The sequence below is a fragment of the Ranitomeya imitator genome, chromosome 1, assembly GCF_032444005.1.
Source record: "Ranitomeya imitator isolate aRanImi1 chromosome 1, aRanImi1.pri, whole genome shotgun sequence".
NCBI lineage: Eukaryota > Metazoa > Chordata > Amphibia > Anura > Dendrobatidae > Ranitomeya > Ranitomeya imitator.
In genome coordinates this window covers 221,396,763-221,421,981 of record NC_091282.1, presented here as the reverse complement: position 1 = coordinate 221,421,981, position 25,219 = coordinate 221,396,763, and the positions used below count along the sequence as shown (strand labels likewise).

General features: G+C 46.1%; 1 protein-coding gene across 1 annotated transcript in view; it reads right to left on the bottom strand.

Annotated features, from left to right (window-relative positions):
- Nucleotides 1-13,154, bottom strand: part of CHSY3 (chondroitin sulfate synthase 3) — a 550,154-nt gene extending 537,000 nt beyond the window's left edge. The window contains exon 1 of the mRNA XM_069754042.1: nucleotides 12,398-13,154. Within this exon, the coding sequence (XP_069610143.1) occupies nucleotides 12,398-13,037 (640 nt within the window). The 5' untranslated portion in view covers nucleotides 13,038-13,154. The remainder of the gene's footprint in view (nucleotides 1-12,397) is intronic.
- Nucleotides 13,155-25,219: the final 12,065 nt, after the last annotated feature.

Genomic DNA, 25,219 nt, shown 5'->3' with positions numbered 1-25,219 from the left:
AGTTAAAAAAAAAACACTACATACTCACATTCCGATGTCTGTCACGTTCCCCGCCGTCAGCTTCCCTGCACTGACTGTGAAACCCCCCGGCCTCATACGCAGTGTCGTCAGGTGCAGTTCATCCCGAGTGCTGGATGCATGAAGCTCTGGATGAGCAGTCCTGGTGCCGCTTCTGCTGCGCATCCTTTGGGCACCGGTTTGCTGCAGCTTTTCCTGCTGGATTGTCCTCTGCACAGTATCAGCCCCTTCAGGAGCCCCCGCAATAATGAAAACCATCACACTCATCATCCAGCTAGTAACAAACACCAACTGCGGCGCCGGCGACATAGATGAGCACTACACGTGCTCCCTGCCTGCCACGGCAATGGCGGGATGGCGCGGGCCTTATCTATGTGGGAGCGCAGGGCTCCCATCGCCAGAGACTTCCCCGCTGCTGGAGAACTGCACACGTGTGATTCATCTCTGTGTCACGCGGGTGACGCCGCCGTATCGCACCGTATCGTCAGTTATCATTACCGCGTTGTGACCGGCGGAATGAACGCCCACGCTGTGGACTTCCTGACACTCACACGTCCACGTATATTGCTCCACCATACAGCACCAGCATTATAATGAGCCGCGGAGGATTATACCGCTTTATCCCTGCAGACCCGATACTGTTCACAGCAGAGGGTTTGCTCCATCTGCAGCCAGTCTCCGCACTCTGCTGTCACCTACACACTTGACTGATACACTGTTACAAACCATGCTGCGCCCCTGGTATATACCTAGTGGGGTCCACCAGCCGTCCGCCGAGGGGCCCGGCAGCTTCTTCTCATTGCAGACATCACAGCTCCCTCCATAACTCATCAGTATGATAGAGGTGGGTCCCGTCTCCCCCACACTCCGCTGATCTCCGCTCCGGATGTAACGGCTGCCCTGCACATGGCCGGCGGCCGCTGCTGGGTCCTGAGACTCAGCTCCCATTGAAGTGAATGTACTGCAGGACTCAGCAGTGGCCACCGAGCAATGACGGAGCTTCACATCCGGCTGCTGCCACGGCACCATCAACTGCTGGTGCTGACAGTCAGTGCAGGGAAGCTGACGGCGGGGGACGTGACAGACATCGGAATGTGAGTATGTAGTGGTTTTTTTTTACTTTTACAATGGTAACCAGGGTAAATATCGGGTTACTAAGCGCGGCCCTGCGCTTAGTAACCCGATGTTTACCCTGGTTACAAGTGAACACCGCTGGATCGGCGTCACACACGCCGATCCAGCGATGACAGCGGGTGATCAGCGACCAAAAAAAGGTCCTGATCATTCCCCAACGACCAACGATCTCCCAGCAGGGGCCTGATCGTAGGTCGCTGTCACACATAATGAGATCATTAGCGGGATCGTTGCTACGTCACAAAAAGCGTGACGTTGCAACGATATCGTTAACGATATCGTTATGTGTGAAGGTACCTTTATACTGAAGCTCCAGAAGCAAGGACTGGGGGAAACTATATGCAGATGGGTAAGGAATTGGCTAAACGACAGGAAACAAAGAGTCATCATAAATCGTACGTAAGACCTTCTGGATAGGATTGAGAGTAAAGTGTCAGTCTTTGCTGACGACACCAAACTATGTTAGATAGTAAAATATGACCCTGACATTACAATATTGTAAAACGATCTGGATAAGATAACTGAATGGGCCAATACTTGGCAAATGAGGTTTAATGTAGATAAATGTAGAGTAATGCACTGAGGACGGAGTAATCCTATTGCTGCATATTGCTGCATGGGAGTATACTCAGGACTAGTGATGAGCGAGTATATATGTTGCACGGGTTTTCCCGAGCATGCTTGGGTGGTCTCCGAGTATTTGTGAGTGCTCGGAGATTTAGCTTTTCTTGACGCAGCTGCATTGTTTGCGGCTGCTAGACAGCTTGAAAACATGTGGGGATTCCCTAGCAACCAGGCAACCCCCACATGTACTCAGGCTGTCTAGCTGTCGTAAATCATGCAACTGCATCAACAAAAACTAAATCTCCGAGCACTCACAAATACTCGGAGACCCCCGAGAATGCTTGGGAAAACCATTGAAACGAGTATACTCACTCATCACTACTCAGGACTACAGAACAGGAGAAAGACTTGCGTATTCTCATTACAAGTAACGCAATACAAAAAGTGCAAATGCACATATTAATTTCTGACTGTATATCAAAATGAGACATTTCGCAAACAATTGATCAATTCTTTGAGCCACCCCGCCACGCAAAGGCATTCTCATGGGGCAGTACTACTCTACGATTTTTATATTCACTGTGCCATTACAGCCTCCTTAATATGTTAGGAGAAATTAATATGTGCATTTGCACTTTTTGTATTGCGTTCTGACCACAAGCAGCGCTGGCTTCTCCCTTTTTGTTCTTATATTGGTTTGTGGCTGACCACCACTGTTGCCGTGCATGCTTGGTCATTTGCGCCGTTCTTTCTGTTTTCATTGTGATTGATCTAGGCTGCTGTACACACATACATCAGCCCTGCACTGCCCCAGGCTCTGTTTCAATTAGTGCACCTGTGCCTGGGCCTGTCTCTCTCTTTATCTATGGTGCTGGTCAGGCATTGTGGAGGTCAGATCTGAAATGTCCATGCTTGGACCTGGTCGACCGTTATTTGCGCATACCCTTTCTGGCGCCATGGGAGTGATTCAGAAATGCTACAGGTACGGTTCGCATTCAATATGGTCCCGCTTTTAATACATTTAGGAGGCCGTAATGGCACAGCGAATATAACAAAAGAAACGTAGAGTGGGACTAATGTGGTCTTTCTCCTAACATACTAAGGAGGCCGTAATGGCACAGTGAATATAAAAATCGTAGAGTAGGACTGCCCCATGAGAATGCTGTTATGTGGCGGGGTGGCTCAAAGAATTGATCAATTGTTTGCTAAATGTCTCATTTTGAATTACAGTCAGAAATTAATATATGCATGTGCACTTTTTGTATTGCGTTCTGACAACAAGCAGCGCTGGCTTCTCCCTTTTTGTTTTGTAACTATAAAAACTACACCAAGCAGTCCAGTAAGTGATACATTGTTGGAATCAGTGATACATTGTTAGAATCTCTTGCCATATATTTTGCTACACTAAGATCACATAGCAAAAACCTGCCAACAGATTCCAATTAACAATAAAAGTCCACACCATTTCCTTAAGTAATTGAGCCAAGGGATCCATTCTGACACTCGCTTAGGTATGGTACAGCCATTACAGTTACAGTATGTGAAATGGGAACATTCCAAGATGTGAAGCCGACACCTCTCCATGTCTAGCTCAAACACAAATGTTAAAAATGTTTTCAAACTCAAATTAAAACCATGGAATCAAACTATCAAAACCATTACCTAAAGATAGCTGTACTAGTAAATCAGCACTCCTTTTCTTCAAGTGAAAATCTCTGTTTTAATTCAGACCCACATGGCAGGCGATGTTTCGGCTCTGGATGAGCCTTTCACATCGAAAGGCTCATCCAGAGGGGAAACGTCGCCTGCCATGTGGGTCTGAATTAAAACACAGATTTTCACTTGAAGAAAAGGAGGAGTGCTGCCTTATTTTTTCTTTTATGTATATATATATATATATATATATATATATATATATATATATATATATATATATATATACAGTAGATAGATAGATAGATCGATCTACAGATTTTTGCATAGCCTAGGGCACTAAGAGGTAAGCTAAATGTAAGGTGACATAAAAATTCTAATCAATTTTTTTTATTCGAATTAAAATTGTGCCTCTGCACCAAACTTGATTTATTAGGTATTTATCCATCTGCCAACTACTGTCTGTTCTGGCTACAAACTCATTTATAAACGGCAACTCAGTGACTGCATTTCTTCATGAACCCTTCAGTTTATGTTCTATGATTGCGACCAAACAGACAAATCATGAAAAGGTCTGATAGCTGTAAAACAAGTGCATCTTAGACAATACAATTACCATCTGTAAGTCTAGCAATTTCCTTAACATTTTTTTTTTAGTTTGTGAGCAGCAGCACTGTGGATCCATCTCATATGGATATGGAATATGATATTCACAGCTGCTATGGGGTCAGATGTCTACAATTCATTACTGAAACATTTTTTACTCTAAGATTGCTATAGGAATCCTGGAGAACAAATAATGCCCTTCTGTAATGCATGCCAAAGTCCGCAGATACAGTGTTATTTGTCAAGAAACTACTTCATAGGGAGAATACGGCGCCTCATAGAGGTTTCATTTGGCATCGCATGCCGGATCCTTAGAGGAGGTTACTCCTCTTACTTGATATCTTGTTGGTCATGGAAATTTGATGAGATGCAATCACACGCCTTATAATGTGGAGTGCATGTAATATTATTGTTTTATTCCAAAAGTTGTTTCAGACAGAAAAATAAACCACAAGCAGTGTAGAGATAAAGTGAGATACAACAACCCAACGTTTCGACCCTCCTGGGTCTTAGTCATGGCCCTCATGGGGTTACTTGGTAGGAGATGTCAAAGTAGAAGGTAGAAGATGTAGGACCCTTAAACTTAGGGTAACCGAAACTGCTGAAGGTGTGGTGTCCAGGGTGATGGAGCGGCGCATCCGCGTCCTGCTCGGTGTGCGGCTGTCTGATCTGCACACCGAGCAGGACGCGGATGCGCCGCTCCATCACCCTGGACACCACACCTTCAGCAGTTTCGGTTACCCTAAGTTTAAGGGTCCTACATCTTCTACCTTCTACTTTGACATCTCCTACCAAGTAACCACATGACTAAGACCCAGGAGGGTCGAAACGTTGGGTTGTTGTATCTCACTTTATCTCTACACTGCTTGTGATTTATTTTTCTGTCTGAAACAACTTTTGGAATAAAAGTGTAAATACACGTCTGCAAACCAGCATTTTAGAGTGTGCGGTGAATTTCTACTACTTAGCTCTGGGGCCATCAAGGTCCGTTACGCCAGCACCTCATATTCTAGACCGGAGTGCACACCATTTTCATTTATTATGTAATATTATTGTGACGTGCACGAATATTGATTTGGAGGATAAACAGTACAGACCAAAACTTTTGGTCTGTAATATATATATATATATATATATATATATATATATATATATATATATATATATACAGTACAGACCAAAAGTTTGGACACACCTTCTCATTTAAAAGATTTTTCTGCATTTTCATGACTATGAAAATTGTACATTCACACTGAAGGCATCAAAACTATGAATTAACACATGTGGAATTATATACTTAACAAATAAGTGTGAAACGACTGAAATTATGTCTTATATTCTAGGTTCTTCAAAGTAGCCACCTTTTGCTTTGATGACTGCTTTGCACACTCTTGGCATTCTCTTGATGAGCTTCAAGAGGTAGTCACCGGAAATGGTTTTCACTTCACAGGTGTGCCCTGTCAGGTTTAATAAGTGGGATTTCTTGCCTTATAAATGGGGTTGGGACCATCAGTTGTGTTGTGCAGAAGTCTCGTGGATACACAGCTGATAATCCTACTGAATAGACTGTTAGAATTTGTATTATGGCAAGAAAAAGCAGCTAAGTAAAGAAAAACGAGTGGCCATCATTACTTTAAGAAATGAAGGTCAGTCAGTCCGAAAAATTGGGAAAACTTTGAAAGTGTCCCCAAGTGCAGTGGCAAAAACCTAAGAAACTGGCTCACATGAGGACCGCCCCAGAAAAGGAAGACCAAGAGTCACCTCTGCTTCTGAGGATAAGTTTATCCAAGTCACCAGCCTCAGAAATCGCAGGTTAACAGCAGCTCAGATTAGAGACCAGGTCAATGCCACACAGAGTTCTAGCAGCAGACACATCTCTACAACAACTGTTAAGAGAAGACTTTGTGCAGCAGGCCTTCATTGTAATATAGCTGCTAGGAAACCACTGCTAAGGACAGGCAACAAGCAGAAGAGATTTGTTTGGGCTAAAGAACACAAGGAATGGACATTAGACCAGTGGAAATCTGTGCTTTGGTCTGATGAGTCCAAATTTGAGATCTTTGGTTCCAACCACCGTGTCTTTGTGCGACGCAGAAAAGGTGAACGGATGGACTCTACATGCCTGGTTCACACCGTGAAGCATGGAGGAGGTGGTGTGATGGTGTGGGGGTTCTTTGTTGGTGACACTGTTGGGGATTTATTTAAAATTGAAGGCATACTGAACCAGCATGGCTACCACAGCATTTTGCAGCAGCATGCTATTCCATCCGGTTTGCATTTATTTGGACCATCATTTCTTTTTCAACAGGACAATGACCCCAAACACACCTCCAGGCTGTGTAAGGGCTATTTGACCATGAAGGAGAATGATAGGGTGCTACACCAGATGACCTGGCCTCCACAGTCACCAGACCTGAACCCAATCGAGATGGTTTGGGGTGAGCCGGACCGCAGAGTGAAGGCAAAAGGTCCAACAAATGCTAAGCATCTCTGGGAACTCCTTCAAGATTGGGACTGGGACGTCCATTCCCAGCGACTACCTCTTGAAGCTCATCAAGAGAATGCCAAGAGTGTGCAAAGCAGTCATCAAAGCAAAAGGTGGCTACTTTGAAGAACCTAGAATATAAGACATAATTTCAGTTGTTTCACACTTTTTTGCTAAGTATATAATTCCACATGTGTTAATTCATAGTTTTGATGCCTTCAGTGTGAATGTACAATTTTCATAGTCATGAAAATACAGAAAAATCTTTAAATGAGGTGTGTCCAAACGTTTGGTCTGTACTGTATATATATATGTATGGGCAATATATATATGTGACAATGCCAATAACTAGTGTTGAGCGATACCGTCCGATACTTGAAAGTATCGGTATCGGATAGTATCGGCCGATACCCGAAAAATATCGGATATCGCCGATACCGATATCCGATACCAATACAAGTCAATGGGACATCAAGTATCGGAAGGTATTCTCATGGTTCCCAGGATCTGAAGGAGAGGAAACTCTCCTTCAGGCCCTGGGATCCATAGGGATGTGTAAAATAAAGAATTAAAATAAAAAATATTGATATATTTACCTCTCCGGCGGCCCCTGAACTCAGCGCGGGTAACCGGCAGGCTTCTTCTTTTTTAAAAATGAGCGCGTTAATAGCTTGCGGTGACGTCGCGGCTTGTGATTGGTCGCGGCCACGCGACCAATCACAAGCCGGTACGTCTTTGAAAGCCATTAACGTGCTCATTTTTAAAAAATGAGCGCGTTAAGGACCTGCGAATGACGTCGCGGCTTGTGATTGGTCGCATGGCGGTCACATGGGCGGCCCGCGACCAATAAGAAGCCGGGACATGATTCTCAGGTCCTAAAAGCGCTGATTTTGAACAACGAAGCCTGCCGGTTACCCGCGCTGAGTCCAGGGGCCGCCGGAGAGGTAAATATATCAATATTTTTTATTTTAATTCTTTATTTTACACATCTCTATGTATCCGATACCGATACCCGATACCACAAAAGTATCGGATCTCGGTATCGGAATTCCGATACCGCAAGTATCGGCCGATACCCGATACTTGCGGTATCGGAATGCTCAACACTACCAATAACCCTGATCCGAGTGGCAGAATCAGCACACACTGTGAGGAGAAGATGTTAAACAAATTTATACCTCTTCTCCATTCTGTGAGTCCAGTGAAATCAGACTGCATTCAGATGTCATCCGAGTGCAGTCCAATGTTCTCCACGCACCCATAGACTTGTTTGTATTTCAAAGTGAAATTGCAGCATGCGTCAGATTCTGTCAGTGTAAACAATTGTGCATCAGCACTGCCCCATTACATAACATTGGTCAGAGTGCTACCCAATAATACATCTGATAGAACTCGTCTGATGCATGTGCTTGTGGGAGCGAGCCGTCACTCGTAGAATCTAAGTTGTAGAAAAAAGAACGGGAAAATATTAATTATGCTCCAGTGTCATTGTGAAAAAAGTAGCTTTTTTACCTTTAAAGCCTCAAAAAGTGGCAAAAAACAAAACAATGCCATTCTATATTTCCCATAGAAGGCCGGCAGATTATCTTTGCATATGTCGAACATTGAATGAATATTATTGCCATCTAAATCCAAGGAAACAATTGGCAATCAATCAAAATTTGCGAACCTAATAGATTTTGATCTTTCAATGATTTTTATTATCGCTGACATCATTATTATTATTAACAATTTGCATTCTAAGTTATAGCATAACAATTAATGCTGATTGGTGGGAATCTGATTGCTGAGACCCCCAGCAATCTGTAGAAAGAAGAGACACCATCCCCACATTATTGATGAGTGACTAATTGTAGGCACCTTTGGTGGTCATGGTGATACGATGCCCACTAACACAAACTGATAGGACATGATATGATACTATTGGGCCACGTGGTGTACATGCTGATATTTGTACTACGTTTTATCCACATGCCTTCTGCATGTGCAAAAAAGAGCAATACCAATCTTCTATGACTATTGCATTTTTGCTGCTTTTTTTATGCATTTTCCCTATTTTTGAAGTGTTTTTTTGTGCAATCAGGATTTAGTCACGTTCCTCGTGTCCCCCAGTGAGCCACCACTGCTGCTCCCTGTGCCAGGCAATAGTTGTGGGACCACGGTGACAGTGTGGCAACCAATCAGTGAGCTCATTGACGCTTAAAGTGAACCTGCCACCGGGTTTGGCCGATGAGAGATACGGCCATCACCTTTCAGGGCTGATATACAGCATGCTATAATACTGTATATCGGCCTCCAACCTGACCTGTAAGAGAAGAAAAATAACCTTTATTATACTCACCGGCGGGGTGGTCCCGTCTGATGGTCATCGCTGGTCTTGATCCGGTGCCTCCCATCTTCTTACGATCCCCGCCCTCCTGCATGCTTCGTGTGGATGATGCGTTGCTTCGGAATCCTCATCACCGCGCTCCACACCAAAGTTCTGCAGTGCGCATGCGGCAGGGCTTTTGACCTTTCCCGGCGCCTGCGCACTGCGGTACTTTGCTCTGCCCTCAACAGGGTGGATAAGTACGCCTGCGCAGGAGCGCGGTGCCGAGGAGAAGCGTCATCCACATGAAGCAGGCAGGAGGGCGACATCGCAAGAAGATGGGAGGCGCCAGACCAAGACCAGCGATGCCCATCAGACCAGCCCTCCCGCAGGTGACTATAATAAAGGTTATTTTCTTCTCTTCCAGGTCGGGTTGGGGGCAGATACACAGCTTTATAGAATGCTGTATACAAGCCCTGAAGGGTGATTGTCATATCTCTTAGCGGCCAAACCTGGTGACAGGTTCCCTTTAAGGGCCGCTAAGCTCATCAATGCTGAACCCTGGGAATAGCAGCGGACACTCGCTGATGGACTGAAACAAGGTGAGTATAGCACGCTTGGTTATTTTTCAGACAAACTGCAGCCGGGGCCAAACATTATCTGAAATTGAACAACCTCTTCACAAGCACAACTGCGTTTTTCAGGTTCCCCAAAAAGAAAAAATGCACCAAAAAAAGCGCAGTTTAGTTGTTATTTTTAAACGCACAGTAGACATGAACGTTCATGAAATCACATTCAATTTTCTGTACATAAAAAAAAAACTGCAGAAAAACACAGTATTTACATTGTGTGTGAACACGGTCTTATGCTTGAAGTGGAAACGCTCTGTAAGGCGATGTTCTCACGATGCGCTATTGTGGAGAGTTTCCGATGTTACAGATTTTCTTCACCTATTAAATAAAATAAGTAGTAGAAAACTGACCGAAAGCTCATCATGTGAACGCAGCCTAAGGCCATGGTCACCTCAATCACACCATTATATGTTGCGCCAAGTCTACAATGGTTTTTTGTCCTTTTTTTATGGACCAGCAGTACTGTAGGTAGCATTGTGGCTGCAGAAGGTAAACCATGACATTCCCTTCTATGTGTGCACAGGACTGTTTGCACAAGAGCCATCCAGCTCAATCCCCTCAGTGAGCTGACAGCATGGTGCTAATGAGATCTAGCAAGCGGCAGCGGATTGGCCCCTTGTAAGCCGCGGCAATAGTAGCGCCATGATAATAATTGGTTTACTTCCAATAAAAGTGAGCGTCTCAATGTCACTGAAAGTTGGAAATAGCAGGATTTAAGAAAGACAGGACATATGTTCACAGGAAGGATACACTGATGGCAGAAAAACAGAAAACATTGTAAGGGTATGTGCACACCTCAGGATTTCTTGCAGAAATCCGCATGCGTTTTTTGACGCGTTTTTGATGCGTTATTTGTGCGTTTTTTCCCAAATGCATAGAATTGCGGGAAAAACGCAGAAAATCCGCAAAAATAATGAACATGCTCATTTTTTTACCGCGATGCATTTTTTTTTGCGGAAAAAAACGCATCCATGTGCACAAAACATGCAGAATGCATTCTAAATTATAGAATGCATAATGTATACGTTTTTAATGAGTTTTTATAGCGTTTTTAGCGCAAAAAAAACGCAAAAAAGCCTGAACGTGTGCACATAGCCTCAATGTATACAACATACAGAAAAGCCATGGAACACTGCGCCTATTGGATCAGATCTGACCAGGACAAGTTGTGGATGTGTCCTCCCGGTACTAGAGTCCCTACAATCCCAGACTATGAATTATACGCACTCCCTGTGCCGCCATATGAGGTCATATATCACAGGGGTACTCAGTCCTAGGACCCTCCATCTGTAATACCACATCCAGTGGAACATACGAAGACTTATTTCCATTCCAGACAAAAAAAATGTATAACATCACAGCCGTATAGAGGTACAATAAGGGTCCGTAGACCTCTGAGGGGGCCACACTACTGCCTGATACAACAGACAATTTGGATACAAATGAAGCCCTATATTTATTACACGTTGCCTATATAGCGCCATTCATTCCACAGCACTTCACACATCACTGTCCCCATTGGGGCTCACCATCTACATTCCCTATCACTATCTCTTTGGAGTGAGGGAGGAAACCCCCGCAGACACAAACTCAAGGCAGATATTGTGTTTGGTGGGATTTGAACCCAGTACCCCAAAGCTGCAAAGCATCAGTGCTAACCACTGAGCCACCATGCTATCAGTATGTCTTTGGAGGGTGGGAGGAAACCCATGCAAAAATTGGGAGAACATACATCCTCCTTGCAGATGTTGTCCTTGGTGGGATTTGAACCCAGGACTCCTGCAAAGGAATTGTGCTAACCACTGAGCCACCATGCTGCCAATAGTTTAACTATCGATTAATTTGGCCCTCGTGTGAGTTCTTCAGCCTCAGTGGTGACGGCCCACTCTTGGTACCGCACATTGCCTCTGTATACTGTTGTGCACTATGTCCGCACTGTATACAGAATTACTACAACCTTTTATTGAGTCTCCATTACGTGCTGCTACTTTTGGAAACTGTTATGACAACATCAGAATGTGTAAGCAAACAATTCTCTGTGTTAGTAAACAGGCTGCATATTGTCAGTAAGGGGATTCCAGAACCTGATGACCCTACAAGACAAGCCGTGAAGATGATCAATTGAAGTTGGCCTTGAAGTGCTGCCCTGAGTGATGGAAGGAACAATGAATCAAGACTTTCTTTCCCTTGACTCAGCCGGTCTGGGCATCCAGACTCTCTGTGGTGTGACCTCAGGCATCACTTGTTCTTGTCACTGCTATACTACCTAAATACTCTGCTTTTACCATTACTCCTTATGCTGGAAAATTCCTTCTTCATACATTTTTAACTATGGCTTGGCCTACAAAATGCAGTTATAGACGGTGATGTGTATTTGTAAGTTGATGCCTGGATTATTTTACAGAGGCATTTTCTGCATTTTTTCCACCAAAATGTAAGAGTCTGGGGAGCAAGGCAAGAATTTAGGAATACAGATTATGTCATTCGCTTTGGAACGTGAAGGGTCCTCATCCTACACGATAAACATAAAATCATATGGGCGCCCAAGCTCCTTTCTAGAGAAGAACAAATCTGACATGTTGTGAGGAGCAGAAAACTGTTTCAACATTTCTGAAGGTCCCAATACCGGAGGACTGATCACTACCATTGAGGCTGACACTTGTCTCCAGGGTTAAATGTGCCTTACAATAAATGAATGAATCCCCTAAAATCTGTTAGACATGTTGGGTACATTGGTTTCACTTCTCCTGATCCTTCTATAATATAATCTTTTAGGTTCTGTTCCATTATTTCCACTTATGGAGCCTCAGGTGCGGTTACCCTAGATCACAATGATTGGTGCCTATGGGGTTGGCCATAAACTCTTGAACTATCCTGACTATTGCCCCAAGCCCAGATCATGTGTACTGGAAGCTCCTGCACCTACAGAATAAGCCGAGTTGGGGTCTCCTCTATGTAACCCCCTCTATAAGGTGACACGAGGGGCCAGGTACTTGCCTTTGATGTACACATCGTCATCTGCCCTCATGAACCACTCATATTTATCCAGGTACTTGTCATGCATGTGCTTGATCATCATGAAGGACTTCTTCTGAGGAGGGTAGGAGTCGTCCACCCCTGGCAGGGAGATGACTGGCACAGGCTCGGACAGTTGGATCTCCTCTGAGCCCTGGCTGGAGAAGAACTCCACTTTCCCAGGGATATAAGGTGCCCAGGTCCTGTAGGCTGCTACTGCCCTGGTGTCCAGGTACTTCTTGGCTGTCATAACCCCGACATAGAGGAAGTGTCTCTGGTTCTCCTCGGGGGGACCCCAGTCCCCACTTCCATTGTGGTTAACCCTGTGTCTGCTGCTACTGTTGGTGTTCTCCTTCTTTGGGTGTTCTTCAGGTCTAGAGGCTGGAGTGTTGGGTGGCTCTCCATCTTTCCCATGCCCAGGGTCATCCCTGCTGGGGCTCCCCATGCCCCCATGCTGCCCCGGCTGGTGCCTCTCTCTACTGTAGAAGGAGCAGACATTGGACCTTCTCTTCTTTTCGCTCATCTCAGCTACTTTGGGGGCGATGAGCCAGGAGGCAGCAGTGAATCCCAGGATTAAGCCCACCACCACACTCATCCAGGGTCTGCGGGACCTCACAGCCATTCTTCAGTGCAGAGTAACTCTCCAGGAATCCCGGCTGCTCCTGGCACTCGGCGCAGGCTTCCCTGGCTGCTGAGCTGGAGGAAAAGTTGCCGGGCAGGAGAGCAGCAGCCTGCGGAGCAGCAGCGGTGTCTGGGCTGCCAGCTTGTCACTGCTGCTCGCACCTCCTCCCAGCCCCACGCTGCAGCTGCCGATCCTCCTCCTCCTCCCGCTCCACCTTCTCCCAGCCGGCAGCCTCCACACCCCTGGCTGCTGATCAGTGCCTGTGCCCACCCAGACCTTGCCACTCTGCGGGCAGCGCTCCCTGAGCAGCAGCCTTGCCCCCCGTCATCCTCGGCGTGGTCTCTCCATAGGAACACAGGGAGCTGCTGCTGGTGCACAGCCTGGATGAAGATGCTGCACTATGCTGCTGTCATGTGGGAGGGGAGCAGCCCATGTGCTTACTGGAGGGTGCCACCCCGAGACCCACTGTACTGAGAAACCTTCCACATGGCACCTGCCCGCACACAGCGGAGCAGGTGGATCGTGCACCCAGAGCTACATCTGCCTGGTTAGTACAGTATATAGGGACTGCCTGCTCACAGGGCACCCATAAGGACTGCACACCAGGACACTCCATAGGGACTGCACACCAGGACAGCCATAGGGACCACCCACCAGGACACCCCATAGGAACTGAACACCAGGACAGCCTATAGGGACTGCACACCAGGACATCCCATAGGAACTGAACACCAGGACAGCCTATAGGGACTGCACACCAGGACATCCCATAAGGACTGCACACCAGGACATTCCATAGGGACTGCACACCAGGACATCCCATAGGTGGCACCCACCAGGACACCCCATTGGAACTGAACACCAGGACAGCCTATAGGGACTACCTACCAGGACAGCCATAGGGACCACCCACCAGGACACCCCATAGGAACTGAACACCAGGACAGCCTGTAAGGACTACCCACCAGGACATCCCATAGGGGGCACCCACCAGGACACCCCATAGGAACTGAACACCAGGACAGCCTATAAGGACTACCCACCAGGACATCCCATAGGGGGCACCCACCAGGACAGCCTATAGGGACTAGCCACCAGGACACCCATAGGGACTGCACACCAGGACACCCATAGGGACTGCACACCAGGACACTCTTAGGGACTTCCCACCAAGACACCCCATAGGGACTGCCCACCAGGACACCCCACACATCAGTTGTATACAGGGATATATATATATATATATATATATATATATATATATATAAAGAATGCTGTAAAGGCTGCAATGAAGCATGTCATGTCACAGCATACACATATACACTGTGTTCCAAATTATTATGCAAATTGGATTTAAGTGTCATAAAGATTTAATTGTTGTGTTTTTCAAATAAACTCATGGATGGTATTGTGTCTCAGGGCTCAATAGATAACTGAAATCAATCTTAAACACATGTGATAATTAGTTTTCCAGGTGATTCTAATTAAAGGAAAACTACTTAAAAATGAGGTTCCACATTATTAAGCAGGCCAAAGGTTTCAAGCAATATGAGAAATAAAAAGGATCTCTTTGCTGCTGAAAAGCGTTAAATAGTGCAATGCCTTGTACAAGGTATCAAAACATTAGATATTTCACAAAAACTTTGTGATCATCATACTGTGAAGAGATTTGTGACTGAAACAGAACACAGAGTTCATGCAGATAAAGGCATAATGAGGAAGGTTTCTGCCAAATTCATTGGATTAAGAGAGCAGCTGCCAAAAATACCATTACAAAGCAGCAAACAGTTATTTGAAGCTGCTGGTGCCTCTGGAGTCCCTCGAACCTCAAGGTGTAGGATCCTTCAAAGGCTTGCTGTGGTGCATAAACCTACTATTTGGCCGTAACCCCTAAACAGTGTTCATGAGCAGAAACGGTTGAAGTGGGCCCAGACATACATGAAGACTAATTTTCAAACAGTCTTGTTTACTGATGAGTGTCGAGCAACCCTGGATGGTCCAGATGGATGGAGTAGTGGATGGTTGGTGGATGGCCACCCTGTCGCAACAAGGCTGCGACGTCAGCAAGGAGGTGGAGAAATCATGTTTTGGGCCGGAATCATGGGGAAATAGCTGGTAGGGCCCTTTAAGGTTCCTGAAGATGTGAAATTGACCTCTGTAAAGTAAATAGCATTTCTGACTGACAACTTTCTTCCATGGTCTAAAAGCAGAAACATGCCTTCAGGAGCAAAATAATCTTCAAGCATGACAATGCCCCATCTCATGCTGCAAAGAATACCTCTGAGTCATTGGCTGCTATGGGCATAAAAGGAGATAAACTCATGGTGTGGCCACCATCTTCCCCTGACCTCAACCCTATAAAAAACCTTTGGAGTGTCATCCAGCACAAGATCTATGAGGGTGGGAGGCAGTTCACATCAAAACAGCAGCTCTGGGAGGCTATTCTGACTTCATGCAAAGACGTACAAGCAGAAACTCTCCAAAAACTCAACAATGCAAGAATTGTGAAGGTGATATCAAAGAAGGGGTCCTATGTTAACATGTTACTTGGGCTGTTAGGATGTTTTGGAGTTAAATAGCTTTTTTGTTCAGTGACTGTGACCTCCTAATGCTGCAAATTCCACAAATGAGCATTTTCAGTTCTTTAAAACATATCAAATGTATAGAAATTCTACTGTGCCTAATAATTTGGGACAGTGCATTTTGAGTTTTTATTCATTTTGGAGATTATACTGTTATCATTGGGAGGTTTCTTCAATAAAATTCGATGTATACTCTAACAGGTGATGACTTTTATTAGACTGACTGTCATTTGCACCGCTGGACACCCTGCTCCTGGGACACCACGCACACACCTCACACCGTGTACACACCTCGCACTGCGCACACACCTCACACACCTCACACCGTGCACACACCTCACACTGTGCTCACACATCACACTGCTCACACACCTCACACAGCACACCTCGCTGCCCACAACAAATTCCGAGCAAAAAACTACAACTTCCTATAATCCTAGCGGCGGCAGCCATGTTGGCGGAACAGAGTGCGGATTGCCGATCACATGGATGAGAGCAGGCACGGCAGATGGATTCTGGAGATGCTGCTGTCCGTGCTGCTGATGTCGGGGATCCTGAGTGCGGAGGTGCAAGGAGCGGAGAGTGGTGGAGACGGTGAGAGGCAGGGCTCCAGAGGGAGTAACCGGGCATGCCCTCTGTGGAGAGGAGGAAATACCGTATACTATGTATGTATATATAATACAAGGGATGGCGGTGTATATCTATATAATTTACCACCAGCAGACCTCCCGCTGAACTCCACTCTGCAAGGACCCCTCCCCACCGCTGGGATCCAGGCCGCCGCTGGGATCCCAATCGCTGCTGGGATCCTGACCGCCGATAGGTGGGTGAGCACACGGGTGGGGGGTGAGAGATTCTCAATGCTGCAAAGCCTGCCCCTATCGCGACATTACCGCTCCATCTTATTTATATAATTGCCTTGTAATGGTTTCATTTCCTGTTCTGTTCAGATGTCACCGTATCCCAGAATTCCAAGCGGAGGAAGTTCATCGCTCACCATATTGGGACAACCAAGTGTCTCAAGATAGACACTGCTTCTGGTACCAACCTATTGCGCGGTACCACCAGCAGAACACCGTCACACCCACCGTCGCACCACACACACACACACTATATGCACCACACACACACTCACATGCTCACACTTTCACACTCACACAGACTCACGCGGCCTCTTGCGCGGAACACCATCGTGAATACGCCGCTGCCAGGATCAGCTGATTGATTCACTGACTGCCGACATTTTTGTACAGGAGGAGCGCATGCGCAGTTTTAATGCGACCGACGCTATCTGTCTGCACAAAGATGGCGGCAGTCTGATTTACTACGCCTGCTCGAATTCCACGCAGGCACAGTGAATCATTCGGCTGATCTCGGCGGCAGATGCGCGACGTGTCTACAGGCAGAGGAAGCCGATCACATTGAAGAGGTTTTCCCACGAACGAAAGTTCATTTTAAAAATTGACTGTGTCTGACTGTGTACGGAGCATACCACATCTCCTGGGCAGGGAGGAAGCAAAAAACAATACTGACATTACAGCAGGGGATCACAGTAGATTTATTTTATGAGGTAAAATATTTCACTGACTGTTTTTAAAAAATATTTTACCTCACAAAATGTATCCTCTGCGATCTCCTGCTGTAATGTCAGTATTTTCTTTTGCTTCCTCCCCTGCCCTGGAGCTGTGGTATGTTCTGTACATGGTCAAACACAGGGGTGAGTGTGTCTGACTGTGTATGGAGCATACCACATCTCCTGGGCAGGGGAGGAAGCAAAAGACAATACTGACATTACAGCAGGGGAACACAGTGGATTCATTTTGTGAGGTAAAACATTTCACTACTTTTAAAAAATATTTTACCTCACAAAATGTATCCTCTGCGATCTCCTGCTGTAATGTCAGTATTGTCTTTTGCTTCCTCCCCTGCCCAGGAGATGTGGTATGTTCTGCATATGGTCAGACAATTTTTAAAATGAACTTTTTTTCATGCGAAAACCCCTTTAAAAAGCAAATATCAACGCCAACATGGCTCCTCATAAAAGGTACGCCAATGACAATGAAAGGAAAGCAGCAAGGGATCTCGCAAAAGGTTGATAACCACTCAAATAAAGAAAAAACTGGGTGCCCAAAATATTATTTAGAATAGCAAAAGGGAAACCTAAAACATAATATTTATTTTAAACCGCTTAAAAAGAACGACACAACACTCAAAGACAAACATGAACATTAATCAACAATTAATCGGACAGTATTCTGATAATAAGTCCGGAGGCAAGTAATCAGATAGACAGATTTGTTCACTGCACAACCCTCATGGTTTCAAGAAAAAGACAACCGTTTCGGTGAAGCAAGAGAACCAAACACGTATATCCACAAAAATATAAATGCTACTGTCAGAAAAGGAAAAACAACATCTATAAGGTGATAAATCAGTACCACTGATGATCACCAGTACTATGTTGTAAATGAACGGAAACACATAAAAATTGGACTGGACCAGGCGCTGTGTGACTCCTCAATGACTCCTAAGTCCAACATTGCCATCACTTCCCGGGAGACGGCTTCACGGCGGGCTTCCGGAATCCGGTAGGGCTTCACATGAACAGTGACGCCAGGCTCTGTGACAATCTCATGTTTCACCAACTTAGTCCGGCCAGGTTTTTCGGAGAAAAACTGTCGGTTCTGTAACAAAAATTGCTTAACCTCAGATTTTTGTCGTTCTGAGAGAGTCTCAGCAACCTGCACCTCTGGTACAGTAGGTGAACAAACCGGACGGGGCAGATCCGCCGTTAGGGCAGAGCGGTCTTTCCAGGATTTTATCAGATTCACATGATAAATCTGTTCCGGTTTTCTCTTACCCGGCTGGTACACTTTATAGTTCACTTCACCAACTCTTTCTCGGACCTCAAATGGGCCCTGCCATTTCGCCAAGAATTTACTATCCACCGTAGGGATTAGGACCAACACCCTATCGCCTGGTGCAAATGTACGGACCTTAGCGCCTCTATCATAACTTTGCCTCTGGGCTCCCTGGGCCTGTAACATATGGTCCCTAACAATGGGCATGACAGCGGCAATACGATCCTGCATTTGTGTTACATGGTCGATCACCGTTTTAAAGGGAGTGACTTGACCTTCCCAGGTTTCTTTTGCGACGTCCAGCAGTCCCCGGGGACGACGGGCGTACAACAGTTCGAAAGGCGAAAACCCTGTGGAAGACTGGGGAACTTCCCTAATGGCAAACAGCAAATAGGGTAACAAGTAATCCCAGTTCTTCCCATCTTTGTCTATCGCCTTCCGGATCATCTGTTTTAAGGTTTTGTTGAAGCGCTCAACCAGGCCATCTGTTTGAGGGTGATAGACAGACGTACGCAACGGGTCTATTTGTAAGAGCCTGCAGAGCTCCTTCATTACCCTCGACATAAAGGGAGTCCCCTGGTCGGTGAGTATCTGTTTTGGAATTCCCACCCGACTAAACACTTGTACCAATTCCTTGGCGATCGTCTTGGTAGCTGTGTTATGCAAAGGGACGGCTTCTGGGTAACGAGTGGCATAGTCCACGATGACGAGGATATGTTGGTGCCCACGTGCAGATCGTGGAAGGGGCCCAACCAAATCCATCCCAACTCTCTCAAAAGGGACCCCGATGATAGGAAGGGGTACCAAAGGGCTACGGAATTGAGATTTAGGGGCCGCGATTTGGCACTCTGGACAGGACTCACAATAGTTACGCACATCACAATGTATTCCAGGCCACACAAAACAATGCAATATCCTTTCTGTGGTTTTCTGTACCCCCAGATGTCCCCCCATTATATGTCCGTGGGCCAAATCCAGTACCTTCCGCCGATAAGGTTTGGGTACCACTAACCGTTGCACTGTGTCTTCCCCTTTTTTTTCTACCTGGTAGAGCAAATCATTTTCAAGAACCATATACGGGTACGCTAGCCTAGTGTCAGGTTCTACGGGTACCCCGTCTATCATTTTTACATTTTTCCTAGCCGGAGTCAGGGTAGGATCTTTCATTTGCTCGCTGTGGAAGTCATCCACCTGGACTCCCAAATCTGGCAGGCAGGGTGCCGGATGGCTGTCTGCCTCCGCCTCTCGCTGAGGTTCCTCAGTTTCCTCTGTTTCCCCCGCCATGACGGAGAAGGGGTACTGAAGGTTAGATTCACTAACCTCCCCAGCCACATCTTCCTGTGGGGTCTCCTCTAGGGACTCGGGACCTCCAGATGGCATGGGAGAAGATTCACGGGTACAGCTACCGTGAAGGAGCAACTGATTCTCCCACAACTGCCAGAAATAGGGAAAATCCCTGCCCAGGATTACATCCTGTAACAATGCGGGAACGAGTCCCACTTTGTGCTGCACTGACCCATAGGGAGTAGAAATCCATATGACCGCTGTTAAGTACGAGCGGGTGTCACCATGCACACACGTCACAGAAAACTTGTCAGACGGACCAGACGGAAGTGCCACCAGACTAGCTTTCACCAGAGTCACCACACTTCCAGAGTCTAGTAATGCCACAACATTTTTCCCATCAACAGATAATTCACACAGGTGTTTCACTGTATCATTTTGACCCGCATTCACACTCACTAGCTGTGTAACCAAAGACATGCGTTTTCTAGAGTCTATAACGTCGCACTGCATGGGTTCAGCGGTAACAGGACAGTTCGCAGAAACATGACCCTTCTCATGGCAGCGGAAACACCTAACAGGTCACCTACTGAGACCACCGTCCAATACTCTTGGTCTCGGAGTGCGAGCAGTCCCGGACTCCTCCCCCACAGTTTTAAGCGATTTTCCTCCACACGTGGTCCCTGGAACAGTCTTACCGGTTCCATGAGGAGGAGGCACAGACCGGGGGTTGGCGGTGTCGTCGGGAAGTCCTTCTGCCACGGAATAACGCTCGACCAACTCCACAAGTTGATCTGCTGTCGTGGGATTTCCTTGGCTTACCCACCTTTTCAGCGCTGGGGGTAGTACTCTCAGGTACTTGTCCAGGACAACCCGCTGGATTATTTCGGGTATTGTCAGTACCTCGGGTTGCAGCCATTTCTTTGTCAAGTAGATCAGGTCGAACATCTGAGACCGCGCCGGTTTATCTTGCTGGTATGTCCACTGATGTACCCTCTGTGCACGGACAGCCGTCGTCACACCCAGCCGGGCCAGGATCTCAGCTTTCAGCTTCTCAAAGTCCTGAGCGACCTCCGGGTCCAAATCATGGTAAGCTTTTTGGGCCTCGCCGGAGAGAAACGGGGCAATCAAATCGGCCCATCGTGCCTTCGGCCACTTCTCTCTCAATGCCGTCCGCTCAAACGTTGTCAGGTATGCCTCGACGTCATCTTCTGCAGTCAGCTTTTGCCAGTATCGACTCACATGGATCCTTCTGGACTCTGCTTCCGGGTCAGCGTCAGGCATGCTCACCAGGCGCTGCGCCACCTGTTGGAGAAGTTGGCGGTCTGCAACCGTCATGTCCAGTAACTCCTTCAGCTGTGCGGCCATCAAGCGATTAGCTTCGTGCTGTGCGGCAGTGGCCTGCTGCTGTACGGCAGTGGACTGTACTAAGGCTTTCACCACGTCTTCCATGCTGTCGCCTGTGCCACGGTATGCCCGCGTTCTCCACCACAATGTGACAAAACACTCTGGGATCGCCTTTGCTGGGGTCAAAGGTCACGCGGTTTGTGCATTGAATCAGAGGCGTACAGCAGGTTTCTGAGCAGGCTGACCTCAGGTCAGATTTATTAACGTGAAAGCAACACAAAAAACAAAACATAAAAATAAATCCTAGCCTGTCTGGCACTAACTAAACAAATACGTTGCTATCTCAACAACTGGGGGGGCTTCTCCCACCCAGCTAACATCACCCAATTCTTAAGCAGAGCTCTTCACTCACGTTTGTCCCACACAGGCAGGCAATCTGTGTGCCCCAGACAGACACTGGAAACACCCAGCTGGTCATCTTTTATTCCTGCAATCATTAACCCATTAGCACCCTGAAGATACTGAGTGGCCTAATTCACATAGGACAAACACCTGGGCGAGATATACCTGCCTCCAACTACCACACCAGCATGAGTCTTACAGTACGCTTTAGGGAACACGTTAGGTCCATTCGGACAGGTAAAGGGGTACCTAGACTGATTAATCATATTAGAGACACGCATGAGGGAAATCCGCAAGTTTTGACGTTTGCAGGGATAGAGAGGGTCGCTTTACCAGCATGTGGGGGTGATCTACACAGGTTGTTATTGAGGCAAGAAGCCATGTGGATTATACGCACCCAGGCCACAGGTCCTCCCGGATTGAATGACAGGATCGATATGTCCGTTTTCTTATGATCCCCTCGCGCGGTTATATTATTTTTTATGCTACCGATCCATTCTTCCTCTATTTTCCCTCTGTTTTAGTGTGTATCTTCTTGTTTCCTGAAGCGAGTATACATATATATTGTTTTTATACTGTTGTTCATATGCTGTTGTTTATATGCATTGTTTTCTTTTTCTTCTTCCAGCATTCCGTGGATTCGTCGTAAGATAATGATTCTTGAGCTAAGAAAATGAGTTTAGTATTTTTTTCGGCTTGCTAGCCGATTTTGTTGGTTTTAAAATTTCTGTACAAATTGTTGTTCTAAGTAAGTTGTACTTGTTACTAAGGTGTATGGGTGAGGGGCGTGGGCTGGTAGTGGTTAGTGTTTACTCACCTATTTCTGCCAGCATCACTTCCCAGCACCTTAGTCCCGTGGGAGCGCTGTTGTAGGCGCGAAACGGTCGTCGTCCTTCCCTGCTCACCTCCTCCTTGTTTCCACTCCCCCGAGCTGTGAAAATGTTAATGTTTTACTTCGTTCAATAAAGGACTTGGACCGCACATAGATATGTGAGTGCTGCAGCATTTTCTATTGATTTTCATGAAGTTTCCTCTTGCATTCATGCGAGCACCTCCGCTCAGAAGCCGGGCTCTCTCACCACACCATACACTGATCGTGGTCGGCATGGTATGTACGGCTGTGCAGCTCTGCTTTTTTTCTAAGTTTTAGTAATCCAATGGATCACTTTCCACTTCTTAGATTCCCTTAAATTCAAGGACCACCTCCCTACGTGTTTTATCCCGGAGGGGAATCATCAGGGGACAGGGTAGTCAATCTGTGGTCATAATGATGGAGTGTTCGACCGTGATTGGTATCTCTAGGGAGCCTCTCATAGATTATATCCAAAATGGCATCTCTTAAATAAGGTACTCATATCAGAGGTAATGCCCATCCATCAAAAACAACTTCAGCTTTACAGCCGACACCCAGAGATTGCACTAACCTTATTGGTGGTTCGAGGGTGCAGCCTCTCGAGCGCTACATTTTACAGATGAAACGCACGCCGAAAACGGAGTGCAGCAGTAGTGCATCCGCTTTGTCATTCATGGGCGCACACCAATGACTCAGGGCAGAGAGTCACTACAGCGCGCAGAAGCTCTGAAACGCAAGCGGTGAGGGGGCATGTACTTGTTGTATGACTACTTCCGGTTTGACGGTTCAGGTCTCAAGCTACGAGCATAGCGGTATAACATGCCAAACGGCTTTCACTGACAGGACACCACGCCAACAGGAAGCGCAAGCACAAAACCCCCAGGGTTCGATCCCAAACGGTGATCACTGTGACCGCTCAAATAAATACTCAGAGCAAAATAATGCACGTATGCCCCATACAATCCCTGTTTTTACCATAAGTAATACCCCTTGATTAAAAATCCATATTACATTATAACAGAGTTAATCCTCACAATTACCCCATTTAATTCAACACATTACTCAACTCTGTGTACCGCACATCTAGAGGAGTTTTTACATTATGTGTCACATAGTCAAGGGGTGAGTGCTATAAACCTGTATGTGTCTCTATTTTACAAAAAAAAAATATGGGGGGGGAGGGAGGGGGAAAATTGGTATAGATACACACCCAATAAAGGCTCTAATATATCTAATTAAAATGAGGAGGGAATACCACTGGGCTTTGATGAAGAGCACTACAAAGTTGTGTCCTAAAAAATGCTCATCGGTCCTAAAGAAAAATAGACCAAAGAAATAAGAGGAACTGATCTTTATATCAGTATAAAATAACGAGTATTTTTGCCTGGCTTCTGATGTACCACACGAAAGGACAAACTTGGTCCCAAGGAAACAAAGACAACTAAAAAGGATGGTAAGGAAAAAAGGTAGGGTGGTGTAAGGGGGGGGGGGGGCTGGATGCATAAGGGAAACAAGGCACTAGGTTCTCAGGAAAAGAAACGCCGCCACAGTAGAGAAATAGGAATGGGAAAAGGAAATAGGGGATAGAATGCTTAAAAAGCCTAGACATTGCCCTGATGTTTCCTATACTACCTCTGCCCTGCCTAACAGCAGAGGTTGGCACCCTAGACCTGCGCAATGGCGCCCCCACTCGACGGCGGCTGACCCTTACTGGAGTCTCCTGTTAAAGCCCTTACATCTTTAGAGAAAGGAGACAAAAGAAAGTTGTTAATTCTATCCCGCTGGGTACATAGAGCCCATTTTGTATATCCATCTTGTTTCATGTTGAAGGATTTTTTTATCCCAATCTCCACCCCGTATTGGTTTTGTGACCTTTTCAATGCCCATGAATCTTACTGCTGATATATCACCTCCATGGACAGAGTTCATATGTCTAGCCAATGGGGTGTCCCCCTTCTTAATGATATCCCTAAGGCTAGGTTCACATTGCGTTAGTGGGTGTCCACTAACGGACTCCGTTACATGGCGCAATTGATGCAATTAACGCTATGTAATGGATCCGTTAGCGCACAAATTGACTGCAATGTGCTAATGGATCGCTAACGCATCGCTAACATATGCCTTTTTTGGCATGCGTCAGCGATGTACCATTAGTTTCGGACGGACCTCGAACGCTGCTTGCAGCGTTCAGGGTCCGTTCTTCGCTAGCGCAGATCAGGCATCTGCGCTAGCGGGATTGCCAAGCACAATCCCTTTTTGGACATTGCGTTAGTGCAATCCGTTAGCGTAGCTGCTAAACGGATTGCACTAACGCAATGTGAACCTAGCCTAAGGTGTTCTCCAACCCTCCTCCTTAGCTCCCTGATCGTTTTACCAACATATATGAGATCACATTCACAAATAGCTCTATAGATGACACCTTCACTTTTACAATTTATGAAAGATCTGATCTCAAATTCTTCAGTTTTATCAGCCGAAAGAAAAGATTTGCCTGTTTCAATGTTTTTACAAGCTATACAGCCACTGCACCTATAACAGCCCATCACATTAGATGTCAACCATGTATTTTGTACGGTACGGTGGCAAGGAGTCGCCAACATCCTTATCCATTTTTAGTACTGGCCAATGTTTATTCAAAATTTGTCTTAGCTCCTTCGCGCCGTTATTGTATGTAGTTATAAAGCGCATACCAGAGAATAGATCATTCCTAGTTGGAATCGGTGTGAGGAGCTCAGTTCTCTCCTTCATTTTTACTTCATTAAAGGCCATTTTCAAAATACGGTTCGGGTAACCCCTCTCATGGAATCTATTACGTAGATCATGTGACTGTCTCACAAAATTGCTGCCATCAGA